The sequence below is a fragment of the Tachyglossus aculeatus genome, chromosome 16 (assembly GCF_015852505.1).
Source record: "Tachyglossus aculeatus isolate mTacAcu1 chromosome 16, mTacAcu1.pri, whole genome shotgun sequence".
NCBI classification, from domain to species: Eukaryota; Metazoa; Chordata; class Mammalia; order Monotremata; family Tachyglossidae; genus Tachyglossus; species Tachyglossus aculeatus.
Window position 1 is genome coordinate 37421767 of NC_052081.1, and position 21934 is coordinate 37443700.

Genomic DNA, 21934 nt, shown 5'->3' on the forward strand with positions numbered 1-21934 from the left:
TACCACATCTGTGAAATGGGGATTAAAAGAGTGAGCTCCACGTGGGACCACCTGATTACCTTGTACCCCCCCACCCCAGTGCTCAGAACAGTGCTTGGCACATAGTAAGTGCTTAACAAATGTCATTATTATTATTATTATTATGGTGGTACAGGTGAGGGACCAGTTTACTAAGGACAGATTGGGGACATGATGGGTGGGCGAGGGATGCTTGGGGTGGGAGAAAGCAGTGGGCACTGTGTTGTTTCTTGGGGAGGAACAGAGCTCTGCTTCCCCAGCTTTAACTCCTTGTCCTCTCAGAATGTTTGGGGAGTGATGGAGGGGACTACCACGGTAATCACAAACAAGCCTCCCTTCCCCAGCAACACCCTCCTCCGTGTCCTGGCATAAGAGGAATAATAATAGTAATAATAAAGCCCTTACTATGGGTCAAGCACTTTTCTAAGAACTGGAGTAGACACAAGATATCCAAGCTGGACACAGTCCCTGTCCCACTTGAGGTTCATAATCTAAGGGGGAGGGAGAACAGGTATTAGGAAACTGAGGCACAGAGAAGTGAAGAGATTTGTCCAAGGTCACACAGCAGACAGGTGGCAGAGCAGGGACTAGAATCCAGGTCTTCTGATTCCCTGGTCTGTGACTAGGCCATGCTGACCCAATCCTCCCTCCAACACCCCCCCCAGTCCCAGCCCAATGGCCTTTTTTATGGCATTTGTTAAGTGCTTACTATGTGCCAGATACTGTACTAAGAACTGAGGTTGATACAATTTAATCAGATTGGACACAGTTCCTGTCTCATGTGGGCTCATAGTCTTAATCCCCATTTTATAGATGAAGTAACTGATGCACAGAAAAGTAAAGTGACTTGCTCAAGATCACACAGCAGACAAGTGGCGGAACTGGGATTAGAGCCCAGTTCCTTCTGACTCTCAGGTCTGTGCTCTATCCACTAATAATAATAATGAAAATGATGATGGCATTTTTAAGTGCTTACTATGTGCGAAGCACTGTTCTAAGTGCTGGGGGGGGATACAAGGTGATCAGGTTGTCCCATGTGGGGCTCACAGTCTTAATCCCCCTTTTACAGATGAGGTAACTGAGGCTCAGAGAAGTTAAGTGACTTGCCCAAGGTCACACAGCAGACATGTGGTGGAGCCAGGATTAGAACCCACGACCTCTGACTCCCAAGCCTGTGCTCTTTCCACTGAGCCATGCTGCTCCTCTAAGGCCACATTGACCCTTTGGTCCATCCTCCAGTTCCACGTTGTCAATTGGGAAAGTGGGGATGAGGGAGCCTCTGTCCAGTGTTCAGAATTTGAGGCTGGGGAAGACGGGCAATGGTGGTTTGGTTCCCTGGGGCCTGCCTTCTCTGGGCTGGCTCTGATAGCGTCATGTGTGGGCACCCACAAGCTTGTGCAGAGATGTAGCATCGCATCCCACCCCATCCCACCCCTTACTTGACAGTGATCCGGGAACAGGCAGACTTCCCAGGCCTGCTTACCCCAGGATCAGGGGGCTGAGAGGAGCCCATACTAGTCCTCCCCTCAGCAGAAAGGCTCCCCTGGCCGGCCCAGCCTGTGCCCAGCCCAGAGTGAGGGAGTCCCGCAGACCCTCTTCCTCGGGGTGAGTTCTTGCCCCTTGGCCTACCTGGCACGCTGGGTGCCCCGACCATCCCTTCTCATCTCAAGGACCCCTCCCCGCCTGGACCAGACCAGACCAGACCAGACCAGGTGCCTACTGTTAGCTGGAGGAGCGGGTATCCCCTCTATCCCCTCCACCCCAACTTGTGCCTTCCCCAGGGGGATCAGAACCGGGGTGGTGGTGGGAAACTGAGGCCGAGAGCGGCCCTGGGGGCTGGGGCTGGTTCGTTCTTCAGCGGGCCAACAGCCCAGAAACCGTTCATTCATTCAGTCGTATCTAGTGAGCGCTTACTGAGTGGAAAGCGCTGTACTAAGCGCTTGGGAGAGTACAATTCAAGAACTAATCGACACATTCCCTGCTCACAGCCAGCTCACGGTCCTGCTGGGTCCCTGGGTAAGCTGCGGTTCGGACATCCCCCCCGCCCCCCCCGGTGACCCCCGCGACCCCCCAGCCCGGCAGTTGGCCCCGGGGTGGAGGATGCCCTTTGGACCCGCTCCCCCGGGGGCCTACCGACACCTACTTCCCGCAGCCCCAGGGGGTCCCCAGCCCCAGCGCCCCCCACCCCAACCCCCGGCCCGCCTTGTAGCGCTCAGACTCGTCCGGCAGACGGACGAAAGGGGGGCTGGGGAGCCGTCGGGCCTCGGCAGGGCTGATCCCCGCAGCCCCCCGGCCCACTCGGGGCTGGGACCCCCGGCCGGGGCCTTTCCCGGGGGCCACCGTGCTTTGGAGGGGAGGGGTCCCCCTCTCCAAAAAAAAAAAAATTCCCCCAGCCGCTGCTCAAGCGCGAGCGGTAAGGGCTGGGAGACCCCCGCCCCCGCCCCCCGCGGGGAAGGGGGAGCGGCTTGGCCTCCCCCCCCCTCCCTCCCTCCACGGCTTCCCCAAACCCCTCCCCCAGATTCCAAGACGCCCCCTCTCCCCACGGGCATCCCCTCCCTCCCCACCCTCCTTGGAGCCCGGGCTGAGCCCCGGGCCCCTCGCCCCGGACGGGTCGGGGCTGCGGCCGCTCTCCCGTCTCCTCCGGGTGCGAGGACCTTCCCCCCCCCCACGCCCCCCTTCCCGCCCCCTGCCCCCTTCCCCTCCCCCCCTGCCCCCGTCCCCACCCCCCCAGCCGCCCCCCACCCCCCTCCCGGTACCCTCCCGCTCGCTCCTGCCAGCGGACTCCGCAGTGGGACGTGGAGGGGCGGCGGGGCCGGCCGGGGTCTGGGCGCACTCGGATCCCCCCGTGTCCTCCGCGCAGCGCTCCGCCCCCCGACCCCCGGACGGACCCCCCACCCCCCGGGCGCGGGACCCCGGCGTCCCCGGCTCCCCCGCACCGGGCTCGGGCCGTCCACGCTCGTCCCCCCCGGGCCCCGGCCAGGATGAGGAGCGGCCGCCTCTCGGCGCTGAGCTGCTTGTGAGTAACGCGCCGCCCCGCTCTCCCCCCCGCCCCCTCCCCCGCAGGACCCAAAAAAAAGAAAAGTTCCTCGATTTATTTATTTTTCTCCCCCCCCCCCCGCCCCGATTTTTCCGACCTCGCCTCACACCTCCCCGCTTTGTGTCTCCCCCCAGGCTGGTGCACTTGTTTGTCCTCTGCCTCCAAGCCCAGGTAAGTATCCCCCTCCCCACCCCATCCCCACGACCCCCGAAGGGCGCCCACTCCGGGAACGGGACACCGGCCCCGGAGGACGGACGGGATGGGGAAACGGGAAAAAGAAAATCAGCCCGGGAGAGGCCGGGACGACGCCAGGACCGGTCCAACCGGGGGTGGGGGGAGTTGGGTGGGTGGGGGGCGGGAGGGGCGTCCAGTGGGCAGCCGGCGAGGAGGCGTCCAAGAGGCTGTCCACCCCGGGGCGGACACTCACCCCGCCGGCTTCGTGATTCCCCCAGGATAACGCGAGGGGCGAAGCCGGGCCGGGCCAGCCGCGTGGAGCGCAGAGACCCGTCCCTCGCCTGCCCGGAGAGATGCCCACTGCGGACGGGGGGCCCGTGCCCCCGTCCCCGGCCGCGGCGATGCGAGGGAGCTGGCCGCGAACGGGGAGAGGCAGAGAGAGGCAGAGAGAGAGCGCGCCCAGGGAGAGGAGGACTTGGGTAGGCAGAGTCGCAAGATCGGGGAAGATCAGCCGGAGAGCGGACCCTCCTTATGGCAGGGGGGGGCTCCCCGCATGCTGCCCTCGGCCGGGGCTGGCGAGGCGCTGGAGACGGTGTGCGAGGAGCCAGGGGAAGGCAGCGCACAAAGGGAGACGGGAGAGAAGGCGGGGAGACGGATTCAACTGTCAAAGGCAGGAGCTAAGGGTTTACCTTCTCCTCTTGGGAGTGGAAAGCTCTGTTTTCAGCCGCCTCTATCTCTCCCTGCCCCGCGCTTGTCTTCCCCTGGTTCCCCCTCTGTGTCTCTCTGTCTTTCTCTTTCTCTCTCTGTCCCTCTCTCTCTCTCTGCCCCTCTCTCAGTCTCTCTCTCTGTCCCTCTCTCTCTGTCTCCCTCTCTCTGTCCCTCTCTCTCAGTCCCTCTCTCTCTCTGTCCCTCTCTCTTTCTCTCTGTCTCTCTCTGTCCCTCTCTCTCTGTCTCCCTCTCTCTGTCCCTCTCTCTCAGTCCCTCTCTCTCTCTGTCCCTCTCTCTTTCTCTCTGTCTCTCTCTCTGTCTCTCTCTCTGTCTCCCTCTCTCTGTCCCTCTCTCTCAGTCCCTCTCTCTCTCTGTCCCTCTCTCTTTCTCTCTGTCCCTCACTCTCAGTCCTTCTCTCTCTCTGTCCCTCTCTCTCTGTGTCCCTCTCTCTCTGTCTCTCTGTCCCGCTCTCTCAGTCCTTCTCTCTCTGTCCCTCTCTCTGTCTCTCTGTCCCTCTCTCTCTGTCCCTCTCTCTCTGTCTCTCTGTCCCTCTCTCTCAGTCCCTCTCTCTCAGTCCCTCTTTCTCAGTCCCTCTCTTTCTGTCCCCCTCTCTCTGTCCCTCTCTCTCTGTCCCTCTCTCTCTGTCCCTCTCTTTCTCTGTCCCTCTCTTTCTGTCCCTCTCTCTCTGTCCCTCTCTCTCTCTGTCCCTCTCTCTCTGCCCCTCTCTCTCAGTCCTTCTCTCTGTCTCTGTCCCTCTCTCTGTCTCTCTCTCTGTCCCTCTCACTCTGTCCCTCTCTCTCTCTGTCCCTGTCTCTCTGTCCCTCTCTGTCTCTGTCCCTTTCGCTCTGTCCCTCTCTCTCTGTCTCTCTTTCTCGCTCTCTCCTGTTGGTGGAGGCGGCTTGTCCAGGGACTCTAAGCATCGGAGCCTAGAGGACCTCTCCCCGAACATTTGCTCAGAATTCGTCTTTATAAATGTCAGGGGGACGAGAGAAACTTCCACACTTAAAAGAGGGCAGAAGGAGGCTGGGGAGGGCGGGGGGTGACTGCTCCCCACGGAAATCCTTAAATCCCCTTAACAGTGTCCCTGATGGGAGCGGACTCGTCTCTGTCCCCACTTTTCTGTCAGGTTTGGGGGGGTTTTTTGGTGGCTTGTGGTGGGGGGAGTCCGTGGTTCCCACTCATCCCGCCTCTGTTAGGGGAGAGTAGGTTACCTGGGAGGGCCAACATCAGGAAGGATCCATGCCCTGGGTGCCCACTCCCATTCAGTGCTCAAGCACATCACTTTGGGGGGGGGGGGGGGTGCCCTGCTCCATGATCCCCACGGGATCCTCTCTCCTCCAAGGAGTATTTCCAGGACGGACGGAGGGATGATGGTCTTTTTTTCAATCAGAGGCCATTCGCTGCGGTACTAGAAGGGCAGAGAAAACCCTGTTCTTTGATTTCCCTGTGACATCAGGAGATCAGGGGGAAGGGGAGATGCGCACCTACCTCTCCTTGCAGGGGCTGGGTGTGTGGTGGACGAATGAGGGCTGAGGTACAGGTGTCCCCAGTGTGTGTGTGTGTGTGTGTGTGTGTGTGTGTGCATGCACACACACACACACCCCCATTGCTGTGGGAGTGTAGGCAGAGCCTGGGGTGGGGGTCCTTCTTGGACTCCACTGAGCAGCCCTGAGGCCGGGGCGCCCGCCGATTCGGCCCCTCTAAGGAGTAGGATGATAATGGTGTGTTGTATATTTTTCAATTTCCTAAAGGTAACTGTTCAGTCCCCACCTAATTTTACACAGCATGTGAGGGAGCAGAGCCTGGTGACAGATCAGCTCAGTCGGCGGCTCATCCGCATCTACCAGCTGTACAGCCGGACCAGTGGGAAGCATGTGCAAGTCCAGGCCAACAAGAAAATCAATGCCATGGCGGAGGACGGGGACCCGTATGGTAAGAGGTCTGCTGGGGGCAGAGCGGGGGGGACTGGAACGGCCAGGGGCCCAGGTTGCTGGAGGGGGAAGGAAGACGATGGGGAGGGAGAGGTGACCAGGGGAGGAGGGAGAGGGGTGATTTCTTTGCGTTCTTAGGGCAGGAACTGTTCTGCAAGGTCCAGGAGCAAGGACAGGCATTAAAAGAGATGGTTTCCCGGCCCTGGCGAATCCCAACCCTCCTGCCCCGTCTTTTGAGGGGCGCGGGAGTGGGGGGCTCAAATGGGGTCTGAGTCCTCAGGAATTGGTGGGGTTTTCCTTCTCGGTGAGCCTGGCACATGGCATCCCGACCCCCAGCGGTGTGGGTGATGGCAGAGTAGAGAGACAAGGCTGGGGGTGCATGGTTGCTGATTGCATTTTACCAAGGAGAAAGTGTGGCCCAGTCTTGGGAATGGTGTCCCCAGTGGGTCGGCAGAAGCCTCACCTCCGATCCATCTCCTTCCCCCGCCTCCCTTCCAATCCCCAGATTCTCAGTCGCAGGTGGAAGAGGGAGGCAGATGCCCCAGCCTGGTCCTGGCCCGCTGGGGGCCACAGCACCGGGACTGTATGAGATTTGGGGGTAGGGAGGGTGTGCAGGGACAACAAGTGACTTGGAAGATTTGGTTTAGGAGGGAGCCTAGTGTCTGAAAGGGGATATGGCGGCATAAGCACACAAAGGACCTGGAAGGAGAGAGGGGGAGAAAGGGAGAAAGCAAGAGGGAAAGGAAAAAGGAGAGGCATCGCCTCTCTAGGGAGGGGCAAGAGTGTGACCAAGTAGCTTGGAGAAGTGTGAAGGTTGAAATTCTTTAAATCCAAGTGTCAATTACAGATTCAAATGGCCAAACACATACCTGGATCTGTGGGAGCAGGTTAGAGGACCTGGGAATTGGGGAACATGACTCCCCTCCACCCCACCCCCACACCTTCCCTGGTTCTCCCTCTTCCACCCACCTGGGGCTAGATGAGGATTTGCTTTATCCAGGCAGCAGCTGGAGACGGTCTGGGGTGAGCCTTATGGGTGCTAAGTGTGTAATGTGAATATATTATATGTATGTGCATATATATTCATATTTATATATATATATTATATATTTATAGTCCCCCACACCTTGATCCAGAGTTGAGGTTAGGGGCTGGCCGGTTGTTTTTTTGGAATGGGGGTCTGGGCTGGAATGGCGCATTTGAAGAGCTGGAGCAAAGTGGCCACTGCAGAACCTGGGGCTCTAGTTTGATTTATTCTTTAAAAATTCAATATTCAGCCTCAGAGCTGGAGCAGCTCAGGAGAACCTGAGATGAACTAAGAGAAAGGAGAGTCGGGTGTTGTTTTTAAAGAGTCATTATAGCGAGTTTAAAAACCTTTAAATAATGACCAAGTTAAACAAGCATGAAAGGGGAGGGGAAGACTCGATTAAAATGTAATAAAAAGGTTAAGCATTTTAAGAGCTAAGAAGAAAAATGAAGAATGATATAAAACAGAAAAAGAACAAGCAGTTTTTCAGATGTAAAGTTTGAAAGGAGTTGTGAGTCTGTAAATGTTAAAAAAGAGGTTCAAGATTGTTCTCTAGGAATCTCCAGAGAGACCCCCACGTCTGGAAGAGCGATTAAAACTCTTCTTACTTTCACCTTTTTTAACATTTCCTGAATACTTTCTCCTCTTCTCAGTCCAGTTTGGGGATCAAGTGTGTCTCACTGCATTTTTTCTGCATCTACGTAGCTACTTTCTTTCAAGGTTTCAGCATGAAACATAATTTTACTGGGATAAATCTGTCACTTAAGGGGAAGAATAGAGTTGAAAATGTTAAGCTTTCCAAAAATAAAATCCTAGAAAGAAGGGTGGGGGTCGGGGGCGGGGGGGGGGGGGGAACTCCCCCAATCCCGAGGACCGGCACACACCCTGCAAAATGAGCCTGAATTTGGCTCTTTTTAAAACGGGAATAAAAAGCTGATTTATCTCCGATCACCCCACTTCCCCGTGAAGGTTTTACTGCTGACTTCACGTTGCCCTTTAAAGAAAATTCTGAATCTGAATTTCTGACGTTTGGGCCTTTTATCTGTTTCTCAGGAAAGGGGGTGGGAGTGGGACAGAGTGAAATCCTGACAACCGTTGAGCGTGTGGGGCTCTTTTTGCTGGCTCTTGTCTTCCCTGGGCAGTTTCTGCCCAGGCAGGTGACTGGGTGGGATAGGCTAGTTGCAGAAATACTCTGGGCTGGGTCACCTGGAGTTCTAGGAAAGAGTGAGAATTGGACCCATGACATTTTGATCCTGACTTTACTTCTGATGAACCCGCTTGGAGCAGTGGCTCCTGACCTCTTCTGGCCCCTCTCGGAGTCCTCCTGGTTTTTCTGCCCCCTGGAACACTGCATCTGAGCCCCTGGGGTGGGAAGTTGGGGGAAGGCAGGCCTAGAGCTAGTGTGGTGGAGGGGCTATAAATCACGAGAGTACTGGGGTGGGGGGGGGAAATCAAGGGCATCTTTAAAAACTGCTACTTTGGAGCTCCTTTATCGACACCGATCGTTCTCTCTTCACCCCGCAACTCCTGCCCCGTGAGCCAGGCAGATCTCAGCTTCCCTCTCCTCCACTTCCAGGCTTTCTGTCCATCAGCTCAAAGTGCAGAAAGATCCTAAAAGTGGGTGGGGAGGAGGGAAGGAAGAAAAAAAATCAATGCTTTTTAGTCCTTTTACAGGTTTCCCAATCCATTTCCTTGCTGGTCCCTCACCAAAAATCGATAAATAAGGGGACTGTGTAGGTCAAGGAGGAATCAATCGTATTAATCGAATTAGCTGAGCGCTTACTGTGTGCAGAGGACTGTATTAAGTGCTTAAGAGAGTACAATATAACAGTTGGTAAACATGTTCCTTACCCTCAGTGAGCTTAGAGATGGAAGGGATTGTCTCCCTTTATTGCTGAATTGTACTTTCCAAGTGCTTAGTACAGTGCTCTGCACTCAGTAAGCGCTCAGTAATCCGATTGAATGAATGAATGAAGCCCTGCTCTCTTTAGGAAAGGGTAGTAGTAGGGGGAGGTATTGTTCAGGAGGTGTTTAGGGGAGATGGGGGAAGGGGCTGGTCAGCTCAACCAAGTCCCCACAGAACCAAGTGCTAACTATGCATACCCATCCCCTCCCTCCCCTCTTTCCCCAGGGTCAGTGTTCTGAGGGCTATTCCAAGTTCCATTCAGCTGCATGAATAGGTTGGGAAAGAGGTGATAGGACTTGGATGTTGAGGTGTGATGGGTTTGGGTGTGCTGGAATAGGGGTCTGGGTCTAAAGGAAAACAATCGGGAATGACCCGGCCAGACTGCTGACCCTGGCCAGGTCATTTCAGATTGGCTCCAGATTGTTTCCTCTGGGGCACCTTCCAGGCTGGACCAGGTGGGATGAGTCCAAGGGGAAGGGTCTTGAAAAGGCAGGGTGATGTCCTGGTTGACTGGCAGGCTGGCTAGAGGAGCAGGAGCTACCTTCCAGCAGACTCTGCTGATTGATTGATTGATCCTTTCTTGATCTACAGAGTCCCTTTATCCATTTTTGGTGGGGGTCGGCAAGGAAATGGAGTTGAGGCAGCCTATACATGGCCCTGCGGGGTGGGAAGCCCTCTCCTCTTGGCCCCCGCAGAGCTGGTCATGCACCCCCTCCATTGGAGGACAGACTGTAGTGGGAAACTAACTTGTCTGGGAACTCTGCCCAGGTCAACTCGAGAGCTGGGGAGGTGGAGTAAAGTCCTGGAAGGCTCTGCCCTGAATATGCAGGTGGCAGCCGGGACAGGTGAGGAAGTGGGTCTAGGTCCCCAATGGGGACCAATACAGTCCTGTTCATGCTTCTCTGAGAGGCCAGTACCTTAGGGAGAATGGGGAGAAACAAGACTGGGGACCAAAGCTGACCTGTGGGGTAGCCTGGTGACTCAGGGGAGATGTGCTGGGGGAGTAAGCACAGGCTCTCTGGGCCCTAAGTTTCTCAATCGGTCATAGCAGGGCTCTAAATTCCCCCCTTGCTGCCTTCTCAGCACAGCTGGGTGCTCACTTCCCTTGGCCAGTCCCAGGGGAGGGAGCAGGGCCTCTGTCCTTGGTTATTGGGTCCCCTTTCCCATTGCCTAACAGTTGTGTTGGAGAGGCAGGGACACCCAAGTGTTGGGTAGATCCAGGAACCGGGGGACCTGGGTTCTCGTCTCAGCACCTTTTGACCTGCTGGGTGATTCCCTCCTGCTCTCTCCGCCATTAACCTGGACTCCAGGAAAGCAGGCAGCTCTCTGTGCTTGGGCAGGGGAGGGTGAGGAGTGGTGGAGGTGTTGGAGATTTAAACTCAATTCTTCTGGCCTTCCGTTGACGGGGCCAGGCGGCAGCTGGCTGGCTGGGATTGAAATTCTCAGGGGTGCAGACTGTAATTGAAAAACAAGGGAGGAACACCAGCCCCGGATACGACCCCCCACCTCTACCAATTGCCGGGAGACAGGGCCGAGCCCATGCCACAATTTGTCCAGAACTTCTATGCCAGCGGGGCTGGCAGTGAGATTGGGGGTGTTGGCAGGATCATAGGAACGGGCAGAGGAGAACCCTGAGGACTGCCAGGGCACAGCCCCATCCACTCCAAACTTGTGGGGTGAAAGCAGTCTCTCACTGACTGCGGAGAGGGGAACGAGTGCTGGAAAAGGGGGTAATGAGGATCCGTGCAGCTTCAAGGCGCTCACTGAGTAAGGCCGGTTCCCGGCTTTAAGTTGCCCGAGTCCTGTCCGGGCTAGGGGATTCCTGTTTCGTCCTGTCCAAAGCAGCCCAGGGAGGAAGGGAAGAACCCAGGGGCTGGCTTCAGCCCAAGGCCTTGGGCAGCAGGAGCTGGCTGGGTCATGAGGAACCAGGCCTGGCTGTGCCCCCTTCTCTGTGGTAGCAGGCTTTTAGACTGTGAGCCCACTGTTGGGTAGGGACTGTCTCTATGTGATGCCAATTTGTACTTCCCAAGCGCTTAGTACAGTGCTCTGCACATAGTAAGCGCTCAATAAATACGATTGATTGATTGATTGATAGCAGGCGTGCCAGCAGCTGGAGCCCAAGGGACTGGGCTGGGGGTGAGGCAGTGGGGGGAATTGGGACTGGGTTGAGGGGGACGGGCAGGGATTCAGGGTTGGAAGAGGCAGGTGTATTCTTAGCCCCTGAGCAGGGATTTTCCAAGCTGGATGGCTCTAACTGAGACTAAACTGAGACTTTATGCCACATGGGTAAAGTCAGTGGGCTCAGGTCCTTCATCTCTTCTGGCTACTAACCCCCAGTCTGGGCTGGCTGTTGGGCTCAGTGATCGCTGAGAGGGATCCAGAAAGGGCAGGGAAGAGAGGCTGGCTGGTTCCTGAGGACTCCCCTCCCCTTCCCCTCGGCTTCCTGCTTCTGGGCTCTTCAGACTGAGGGCACTGCTCATGGAGAGGCAAAGAGGATAGTATCATGGGGTCACGACCCCACATCTGCCTCCGGAGAGGTGACCGCTCCCTGAGCTGCCTGAAACTGGGGATTCAGGCCCCGGGCTGGAGTGTGCCCTTGGGCTTTTGTGCTGCCCCTCTGACCTGGCAGAGGATTTGAAGGGACCTGTGGGTGGGAGTAGGAATTGTCAGGGGCCCTGAGACTCCTGGGTGACTCCATCTCTCCTCCTTTTCCTCCTTCCTCAGCCAAGCTCATCGTGGAGACGGACACCTTTGGGAGCCGGGTCCGCGTCCGAGGGGCCGAAACGGGGCTATACATCTGCATGAACAAGAAAGGGAAGCTGATCGCTAAGGTAAGACCCCTGGAAGGGGCGTGGGGGAGTCGGGGGAGTGCAAGGGGGGGGCAGTGGAGAAGTGAAGGGGACCTGGGATCTGGGTGGGGGACAGATAGGCAGGGAGGGAGGAGGAAATAGTTGGGAAAGAGAAGTATGGACACAGCCTCCCTTGGGGTTAAACAATGATGATGGGATGAGCGGAAGAGGGGGTTGGGGGGAGGAGGACAGGGATCTAAGATAAAAGCCCAGGAGGAAGGAGGAAAGCTGGGGGGGGTGGGGGGTGGCGGATTCCATATATCTTTCTAACAAATAGCCAAATTGCTTTGCTATTATGTTCAATTACATGGTACAAGCATTTGGAATGTTAAGAAACATTGCAGAGACGGCCCCTTCGCTAAGCTCTGAAATGTTCCCATTAGTCACGGCTCCTCTCCAATCCCTGTGGTAGTGGAGGTGGCGGCGGCTGCAGGGCCAGGGCCAGGGCTGGGGTGGGAGGGGCAGGGAGTCCTTGGCAGTGGTGGCAGGGCTGGGTTCTCGGCCTGGTCTGCTAGGACTCTCTTGGGCTTTTTCCTATGCTTTCACACTCTCACAGCTTCACTGAGTGGTGCAAAAAATGTCATCGCTGGATGGAGCTCGTTGGACTAGGGGAGGGGCTGGGTTTCTTTCTAGGGGCCATCCAGGTCCTTTTCCTTCTGCCCTGTCAGCATAGGTCCAGCTTAACCAGCCAAAGGTGTGTGCCTGAGCCCTGGCTTGGGTACCACCAGCCTAGCTGTTGGGGCTTACAGGCACCTCGATTCCCTCTCCCCCAGAGCCCCCACTTTCCTCCCTCATGCCCAGCTGAATTTCCCTGTGTACTCCTACCCACCCCCTCCCTCTGATGTCACAATTCCTTGCCACCCCCTTGCTGACTCCCCTCTCCCCCTCTGTCACTCTGGGCACCATTTCTCTTCCATCCTGTTTAGCCCGTGGGGAGCCCTGCTCAGCTGGCCAGGCTGAAATGGCACTCAATAAGGCTTGCCTGACCTGGCCGCCCTCTGGGTCTGCCTTCTTGGTGGTCTCTGGCAGAGGAGGGGAGGGGGTGAGGGTGGGTAGCTCAGTCTTTTCCAAAGGCAGTCGGCAGGCCAGCTCAGCCGTGAGGGCCTAGAAAAGTGGACTAACCCCAGGGTCCACCTTCCCAACCCTCGATCTCTCTCTCTTAGCGGGGTGAGAGGACCCTCTGCTCTTTTCTCCCTGAACTGCCACATGTCATGTACCCCCTTTTCCTCCATTCCTTCCTTTCCTCCCTCACTCCCACAGGGGTGTTGAGGAGTTGCCCGCCGCCCACCCGTGTGAGCTGGGCTGTAAAGGATTAGAAAGCAATATGGAAAGCGCCTGGCCTGGCCCCTGCCCACCTCACCATCTGTCTGGGTGCCTGATCTCATTGCTTGTGACATGCTGTCGTGGACTGGGAGTGGGGAGCGGACTGGGGAGCGGGGAGATACCCCCACTCCCCCACCTCCCAGGGCTGGGGCAGACGGCAGGGGCAAGGTCTGGTCTCTGCCCGATCTCCCTGGCCCCCCAGCTTGCAGCAGGCCAGAGCCACAGGAGGCTCCCCTTTCCCTCTTCCCCTCATGGCCCCCCCACCCACCCCGGCCCACTCTGACTCTAGATTCTCCCCTCCCCTGTGTGTCCCCCTCTCCGCAGAGCAACGGCAAGGGCAAGGACTGCGTCTTCACTGAGATCGTGCTAGAGAACAACTACACGGCACTGCAGAATGCCAAGTACGAGGGCTGGTACATGGCATTCACCCGCAAGGGCCGCCCCCGCAAGGGTTCCAAGACGCGGCAGCACCAGCGCGAGGTCCACTTCATGAAGAGGCTGCCAAAGGGCTTCCAGACCTCGGAGCAGAGCCACCGCTTCGAGTTCCTCAGCTACCCCTTCACCCGCCGCAGTAAAAGGACTTGGGACTCAAAACCCCGATAGGCCACCCTGGGCTCGCCCTACCCCCTGACACTGCCGCCATACCTCGCTGAGTAGAGACTTTTCTATGAGAGATGGTTCCAGAGGAAAGACGAGGTGGAGGAGGAGGGGAGGGCCCTCCTGTCCATCTGTCCATCCATCCCCCCCTGCCCCCTTTCCCCTATCCCCAGCTCCCCACCCCCTGGTTTTAGTTGTTAATAATTCTGTTTGCTGTTGGGTTTTTTTTTTACAAAAAGAAAAAAAGAGGCTCTATTTTTGTATTCCAAAGGTCTGTGGTTGTTTCTTTCTTTACTTTCTCTGTAGGAGAAGTTTTGCCCCAGCCCAGGGAAGGTGTGGGGGGAATTTTTCTAGAGGAATCCAGTGAAAAAAATTATCCTGAAAACCAACGTTTTGAGGAGAAAAAAGATTCCAGGAACTAGTGCTTCTCCCCTCTACCTCTGCCCTCCCATTCCCTCACAACTTCTGGCCTAGCTCTGGAAAGAATGAGAGACATAGATGACCAAAGAGGGAAGACCGCCCAACGGAATTAATAATGATGGTATTTGTTAAACGTTTACTATGTGCAAAGCACTGTTCCAAGTGCTGAATTAGACAGCTAATTCATCTGCTTTCTGCCCCCTTAACTTTTTATTCATTCAATCATATTTATTGGGTGCTTACTTTGCAGAGCACTGTGCTAGCACTTGGGAGAGCACCGAACAACAATAGACACATTCCCTGCCCACAATGAGCTTACAGTCTAGAGGGGACGGCTTTGCTGTCCAACCCACCTTAACCCAGACACATTTACCCCCCGCTAAGGGTTCCAGGGCCCAGAGGTGCTCAGCCCAGCTCTGATGTCCCTGAGCAAGCCAGGCATGGTGGGGTTCAGGTTCAGAGCCTGGTGAGCCTTTTTGCAGCTCTACTGAGTTTGTTTTCACAGGGAGGTGGGGAGGAGAGGACTTATGTACAGATTGATATTAAATGATTGAAATACTTTATTTAATGCACATATTACATTTGCATCAGTGCTCTCCCAAGCACTTGATCTAGTACTCTGCACAAAGTGAGATCTCAGTAAATACCACTAATTGATTGATTGGACAGTCCTGCCCGGTTAAGGGCCTCCATTTGGGAAGAAGCTCTGTGCTTCTAAGGTCAGTTCTTGGCTTTGCCCAGCTTCTCATCAAGGGGATCAGGGAAAGCAGGGGAGTTGAGCTACAGGGTCAAAAGGTCTTGGTGTCCCTGCCCGTGGCATTCCCTCTGCTTTCAGCCTATCTCCTGGTTCTGGAAGGGGGCTGGCTGGGGAGGGATGAGTTTGGGGAACCCTTCTCCTAGGCTCCTAATAACTCCGGTCCTCCCCCAACCTGTTAGGAAACCAGGGGTTGCCCACCCTGAGTATTCCTGTGCCCTCCAGCTCCTTCCTCTGTTGCAGAGTTGGAGTAGTGGTTCCATTCCCTTGATTTCTGAAGGCTCCTCTCTGATTCTAGTACAAGAGGCCTGCTCTCCTCAGACCTGCAGTGGGTTTCTGGGGAGCTGTACAGGGGTCAGTACTCAGATTAAGAATAGAATGATCCATCTTCTGGTCCCTTGGCAGGGAAAAAGGGCATCTTGTCCCAGGCCAGCCAATCTAATGGCTTCCAAGGTCTCTGGGGCCCTGGCTGGTGGTGGGGAAGTGGGCGAGCAAGCTTGGCTTAGAGGAAGCAGGATGAGGATGAGGAGGCAGAAGCAGTGGGGTAATAGGGAAAGTGCTGCCTCCAGAGGGATAAGAGCATGGCAGAATGCAACTGCCAGGGGGCCTGTGAATATCTGAGAACAGTTCTGCTGGTAGACAAGAGACCTGGAAAGGGCAGAGCCTCAGAAGGGCACAGATCAGGTTCAGCAGAGCCTTGGACGTAGGTGGTCTGACTGAGGTCCAGGTCTGAGGTCAAGCCTCAGCTAACCCCTGGGGTCTGCCCCAGATTTCTGCAGTGCAGGGGTAGGGTAGTGCAGTGTGGTCCAGTGCAGACCCCAGAACATGGGTTCTGTCCAGAGTGTGGGATCTGCCCCAGACTGTGGGGTCTGCCCCAGAGTGTGAGGCTTACTCCAGTACACAGGATCTGCTCCAGAACTTGTGGTTGCCCCAGACTTTGGAATCTGCACAGATTGCTGTGAGGGCTGACCTAGAGCATGAAGTTCTGCCCCAGAATATGGAGTGTGCCCAGAGTGCCCAGTCTTCCTCAGATTGTGGGGTCTACCTCAGAGCATGAGGTCTGCCCCAGAGTGTGGGGTTTGCCCCAGAGGGAGATGCTGACAGGAGATGGAACCTGAACGAACAGGCTTTAGGAAGAGGATGCATCTGGTCTCTCAGAATCCTGGCCTCCCACAGTCCTCAGACCACCAGCTCCCCCTCGTTTAGCCTCTTGGCTATTGCCCCAGCTGGGCTAGCCCTAGAAAGGGGAGAAGAGGGCTGAAGTACAGAGTTTCTGGGAACTGATGTTTGCAGCTCACCAAGCCATGCCTGCTACCTTAAGAGTCCCCCACTCCTGAGTGAGGAAAGAGTAAGGTTAGTGTGGCCTGGGGCAAGGGCACTGAGTCTGAGGGAAAGACAGCATCTCTGCTGCCTGAAAGCCAAACGACTCCAAGGGATGAAGGTAGGGAGGCTGCCTCCCTCCCCCCTGCCCCACTGACTGACAAACGGACAGACAAATAGATATATACTGGCTGGGGCCTTGGAGAAATGAAGGAAATCCCAAGCAGGTGTGTGAGACTACTCTTAGGCAGAATGGCCCAAGGAGCCTCTGCAGGTGGCAGCTATTCTGCCCCATCATCCCTCAGTTCCCCCTTCCCAATCCATTTACACAGGAGGAAACAGGAGAGGGAGAGCCGAGGCAGGGTGCTGCTTCAAACAAGAGTTGGAGTAAAGCTCTAAAGGTCAGTGCAAAACCATGTGGTGTGTCCACCTGAGCTGAGTGTGTGTATAACCCGGTCCACACTCCCCAGCCTGTAGAGACCAAGGGGTGAGGGGTGTTTTCAGCTTGGCCAAAGGGACCTTCTTGAGAGTCTCGGCACACCTCCCCTACTCTTTGCTGGCCCAGGGTCCCTGGAGAGTGGAGAGACAGGGAAGAAGCTATCCTCCTGGCCCGGTGGATGGTTAGAGCAGCCTGGCCAGAAGGGTCGGGTACACCCAGGCTTGGCTAAGTGACTCCTGTCTGTCAGGAGAGCCAAATTTGCTTATTTGGAGATGGAGAAGAGATTGCTAAAGAGAGGAAGTGGGGTCTGTGAGAAGAGAAAAGGCAGGAGAGGCACTTAGTTCATTACATCTTTCAGACAAGGATCTCCTAGCACTTGGAGCTATTAATTACTGAGGCCTCAAACAATGCCTGCCAGCCGGAGATGATTAGCTCCATTTTACAGGTTCCTTACTCCTTCAGGACCCAGCCAGGACGGGCCCCAGGCCGGACCCAGGAGGCCTGACCCCAACCCCCCCACCTCCCCGTTGTCTCCATCTCTAGACTGTGAAAGAAAAAGAGGAGAAACCTGGAGAGGAGGGGCAGGGGTGAAGGGGTATGTAAATGTCAGTGTTGACAGTTCTGATGGGGAGCAAGTGTTAACTTTCGGAGATCTGGTTAGCAAGTTGTGAGCAGGAGGTGCTGAGCTAATACTGTATAATGCAAAATCCCATCCACCCCCTGGTTGCTGCTGCTGCTGCTCCATCTGCAAATTCTGCTCACCTCCAACCTGATCTGGAGTAGGGGCCCGAGGGGGGTGAAATCCAAGCCTTCTGGCTATCCAGGTGTGCCCACCGATAGCCCAGACTGGCTGCACCCTAAGGCAACACCAGGCCTTACCCTGCCAGGAAGGTGACAGGTACATGGGGAGGGTGTGAGGACAGGAAGGGTGTTATTGTCATGATGTGGAGATGGAGTGGCTTGGGTGGGGGAGGAGAAGGAGGAAGAGGAGGTATGGCTACTGGCTCTAAAGGACCATGTCCAAAACAAGGTAGTGGTCTCTCTGTCCTCCAGCCTTGGCAATCCCCATAGCCCGGGCCCTGCCCTGTCTCAGGAAATCCCTGAGACTTCAGGAAAACCTGTACGACCCCCACTACCCCCAACCCAGGTTTTCCATCTTCTTTTCCAGGGCATCTGCTGAGGGCTAAGTTGTTCAGGTAAGCTAGGGAGTTCCTGGCTCCTTTCCTATTGCTCTCTTTCCCTCTTCTTCATCATTTCATTTCTGAGTCAAGAATCAATCAGTCCATTAATTGTATTTATTGAGCACCTTCTGTGCACAGCGTGCTTTCCAAAGTGCTTAGGACTGGGATGGTTCAATGGAGTTTGAAGATAAAGATCCATGCCTTCAAAGGAGCTTACAGTATGCTCTGTGCAGAGCATTGTATGAAGTGCTTGGGAGAGTATAATAGAGTCTGCCCACAAGGAGCTTACAGTCTAGCAGAAGGATAGGCAAGCAATAATTTCCAGATAAGAGGAAACTGAGAATGAAAAGATGGGTGCATGGATGAGTCCAAAGCAACCAATCAGTGGTATTTATTGAGCACATGGTGCAGAACACTGTACTAAGTGCTTGAAAGAGTACAATGCAAGAAAGTTGGTAGGCATGTTCCCTGCCCACAGAGAGCTTACTGTCTAGTTTCTGCCCATGTGCTGCCAAGCAGGGAGAGGCCGGGGAACCAGGCAATGGTTTTCCTTCAGGATGGACTTCTGTCTCCAGGAATTGAGATGCTGGATGGGGGGCCCCACTGGACACTCTGCATGGAGAGGGACTGATGAGGGAAAGGGCCAGAATGATGCTGGGACCAGGAGGGGACCAAACAAGTAACAAGGTCATTTATTCTGATGACTTGCCCTTTGGGAGATGCCGCTGGTGCCCCCGAGCACGGATCAGGGCACCCAGAAGCTAGCTGGTTACCTGGGCCTTGGGGACACTCTTCCTTCAGGGAGAGCCAGGATCCAGAGGCATTTGTATATTATAACAACTCAAGTTTCTGAAGGGGGTGCTCGGGGCGGATCGGGGGTGTGTGTGGGGAGAGGGCCTAGACAGCTATAAACATCTTTCTTACAAGTCCCCACCTCAGCCCCCCCCCCCCCCCACAACACCTTACTCCCAAACTCCTCCCTCTTACCTCCCCCTCCCCCTCCTCCTTTAATTAATTCTGGGTAAGCAGGGCTGGCTTTATTGTGCATGGAGCTGGGGTCTCACTGTGGGAAAAGTCACACCTTCTGAGCAGCTTCTGATGCCATGCAAATGAAGGAAAAGTCCAGGAAACGCTTTCATCTGCGGCGGCGCTGTCCAGCCCCCAGCCCAGTAATTACCCACATTTCATTTGTTTGAGAGCAATTCTTCTCAGGAGGCAAGGGGGGGAGTGTAGGGGTGTGGGCAAGGAGGGGGAAAAGGAATGTGAGACTCACAGGCTGTTGCCTGACGCAGGGACCCTGCTGGCCTCTCCCAGACTTTGTAGGGGAGAGGGGGAGCACAGGGCAGAGCCCTTGGGGGATAGTGCAGGAGGAACACCACTGGAATACCACCACTGGGCATGACTGTGAAGCTTAGGCTGCTATGCTCATCTTGGAGTGGGGAGATGAGTCTCCAGCCCGGTCTACACCCGATGATAATCCAAGACACTTGGAAGTGAGTTAATGGCCCCCAACGCTCTACAGTGCTTCCCTCAGCCCCCTTTTTCACAACTGCTAATGAACTCATGCTGCCTGAATCGACAAACACACTTGCTAATGAATAACTCTCGAAATTCCTTCTGGCTGTGTAGACAGCAGGGCTAAACAAGTGACTTCAGGAGTCCAGAATAATGTATTGATGTGGCTTGGAGGACAGATGCCTCATTTAAACCCAAGGGTCCATCTCTCTGAGATCAGGCTTAGGGGAACCTCATTGCCCCCCCACCCGGAAAAAAAGCCAGCCCAGATCTTTCCTTACATCTGAGCGGTGCCCCACCTGAGCTTCACCTGCTGCTTCCTGCCTTGGGAATCCTCTTCCTCCTCTTCAAAATACAGTCTCTGGCTCCTCTACTAGGCCTGTTGTCTGAAGCCTTGGAAACCCAGTTTAAAGGTGAGATTTATAGTCCTGAAACAAATCATCCCTTTTTTGAGGCACAAGCGGATTGTGTGTTGCAGGAGGCAGTGCTCCAGGGGTCTAGTTCTGCTGGCAAGACAATCAGGTCATTGACCAAAGTCCCTTGGGCCCATCTCAGCCCTGGCTCTCTCCAGCCAGGCCCTAGGGAGCCCCCCAAGGCTTCTGGGTTCTCTGGACTTAGGTCAGGAAGAGGTGACACCCAGAGGAACTCAGAGATCACCTCAGGGTGGCTGCCCTTACTTCGCTCAAGGACCTCTGAACTGGGTTCTTCTTTCCAGCTCCGCATGCAGAGCTTGGGGTCGGGAAGGGGTGGTTCGATTCCTTTCGATGGGCTAAGGGGTGACCAGAGGCTCCGAAGGACTTGTCCGGCATAACTGACCTGCCCAGTACCTGCCCCCAAACCAGGAGCTAGCCAGAGTCCATGGTGTGAGGGAACAACTGATCCTCTCCCTCTGAAGGGAACCCTGGTACAGGCCCTGTGAACCCCCTTTATTTGGGTTATCATCCGCCTGCCTGCTAATTTCAACATAAATAAATCGCTGAGCATATTGGTCCCAGCAATAACCCCTTGAAATCAGTTGTTATCACAGTTAACAACCAGTTTGGCTTCAGTTCAGGCTGTTAACTATCAAACTGTTAAGTGCTGGTAATGATTGATTCCTCGGCAGTTGCAGCTTGAGTGCAAGAGCCAACCACGGCTGTAAAACCCCATTAGCCAGGGCTTTGTGGAGGCAACAAGCTCAAAGATAAACACTGCAGGCTGCATGCCCGGCTCAGCTCCCATGGAACCTCCGGGATGGGGACCGCTTTCCTTGGACAGCTCATCAAGAGTGGTTCTCTGCTTCTCCACCACTGGTGTCGGCTCGGTGCAGGGGTCTGGGAACTATGATTGCCCCACTGGCTTCCCTCTGGCCTGGCAAACTCTGTCCTTGTGGGAAATCGCTTGGTGTGAGCCCAACGCTGCACACGTGTATCATTCCAGGTATGCATGCAGCCAGTGGGTACCCTCTAAGGCAGGCAGAAACTCATTTTGAGTAGGGAATGTGTCTGTTTATTGTTATATTGTACTCTCCCAAGCATTTAGTAGAGTGCTTTGCACCCAGTAAGTGCTCAATAAACACGATTGAATGAACTCCTTTCTGGAGCTCCCCACCCACCTAGATGAGCAAGACCAAAGCCAGGGAGAAGGGAGGGAATTCCCTTGGAGCCCCAGGCCCTGGGAAAGTTCTGGAGCAGGGGGCTAGCTGGCCGAATGAGCAGCTGGTGATGTGGATGGAGCTCAGCAGAGGTCCGCTGGAAGCAGGGAGAGGTGAGGAGCGACCCAAAGGAGTCACTCAGTTCAGGGAAAATTTTATTTATTCATTCAATTGCATTTATTGAGTGCTTACTGTGTGCAAAGCACTGTACTAAGTGCTTAGGAGAGTACAACAACAGACACATTCCCTGCCCACAACAAGCTCACAGTCTAGAGGGGGAGGCAGTCCAGGCAGTGGACAGCCTTGGTTCCGGCTGGTTCTGGTTACCCCAGAAATTCACTTGGGGCACAGAGCATTTCACCTCCTCAGGCCATCGGAGAGATAAGTTTGGGGATACCACTGAAGACACTTCCATGCACCCTCCCAGGCCCCTGCTTCCATCTCTGGTTGGAAGTTGGGGTGGGAATGCTCCTGGGGGGAGGCTGCATGGGAGCCCCCAGGGAGGGTCCCTAGCCCAGCTCTTCCTGGCTCCTTTGTCTCTGGCATTGGTTGGGTTCCTCGGCCCTCGGCGGCCAGGCCACCCTCCCCTCACGGGGCTTGCCGCCTCCGGTGTTCCTGATGATCAAAGTCATCGCTTCAAGCCACGGCATGTAGGCCGGGTGGGCGAAGCTCTGCCACCTGTTTCAAAGCCCTTTGAACATCCAGAGGAGGCAGCAGACAGGCAGAATGTTTCTGACCTTGCAGATAAGCCCACCTCCACGCCCCCAAACACACACACACACACACACACACACACTCACACTCTCACACTCTCTCTCTCTCCCCCCTAACGCCCCCCTTACTCCTTACAGAAAGATAAAGAGAGAGACAGAGAAAATGTATCAAGTGACAGAAGGAAGCGAAGTCTAAGTCAGCAGCACTCAGGTGACCCCCAAGAAGCAGATGTGCCTTTTATTTGGAGAACTATGGACTCTTCTTGCATTCCCTCTCTCATGTCCATAGTGTGTTTTGCCCTCCCTCCCCTCTCTCTTTTCCCCCCACCTGTCCCCCTTCCTTTGTCCCCCTTCTCCTCTTGGTTTTAGGAGCTATTGCTGGTTACATT

The 21934-nt window shown here is 55.4% G+C and overlaps 1 protein-coding gene across 2 annotated transcripts; it reads left to right on the plus strand.

Annotated features, from left to right (window-relative positions):
• The first annotated feature begins 2999 nt into the window (after window positions 1-2999).
• Window positions 3000-13576, plus strand: FGF8 (fibroblast growth factor 8). Of its 2 annotated transcripts, none has more exons than XM_038758388.1 (5): window positions 3000-3034; window positions 3190-3226; window positions 5689-5869; window positions 11526-11632; window positions 13298-13576. In XM_038758388.1, the coding sequence occupies exons 1-5, from the start codon at window positions 3000-3002 to the stop codon at window positions 13574-13576; spliced, it is 639 nt and encodes a 212-aa protein (XP_038614316.1). The 2 variants fall into 2 exon arrangements, with proteins under 2 accessions (XP_038614316.1, XP_038614317.1); XM_038758389.1 differs by having other exon boundaries at window positions 5722-5869.
• The last annotated feature ends 8358 nt before the right edge of the window (window positions 13577-21934 follow it).

Coding starts and splice junctions, on each gene's coding strand:
- FGF8 (XM_038758388.1), top strand. CDS start 3,000: ATGAGGAGCGGCCGCCTCTCGGCGCTGAGCTGCTT. Junction 3,227..5,688: donor TCCTCTGCCTCCAAGCCCAG/GTAAGTATCCCC, acceptor AATTTCCTAAAG/GTAACTGTTCAGTCCCCACC. Junction 5,870..11,525: donor GGAGGACGGGGACCCGTATG/GTAAGAGGTCTG, acceptor CTCCTTCCTCAG/CCAAGCTCATCGTGGAGACG.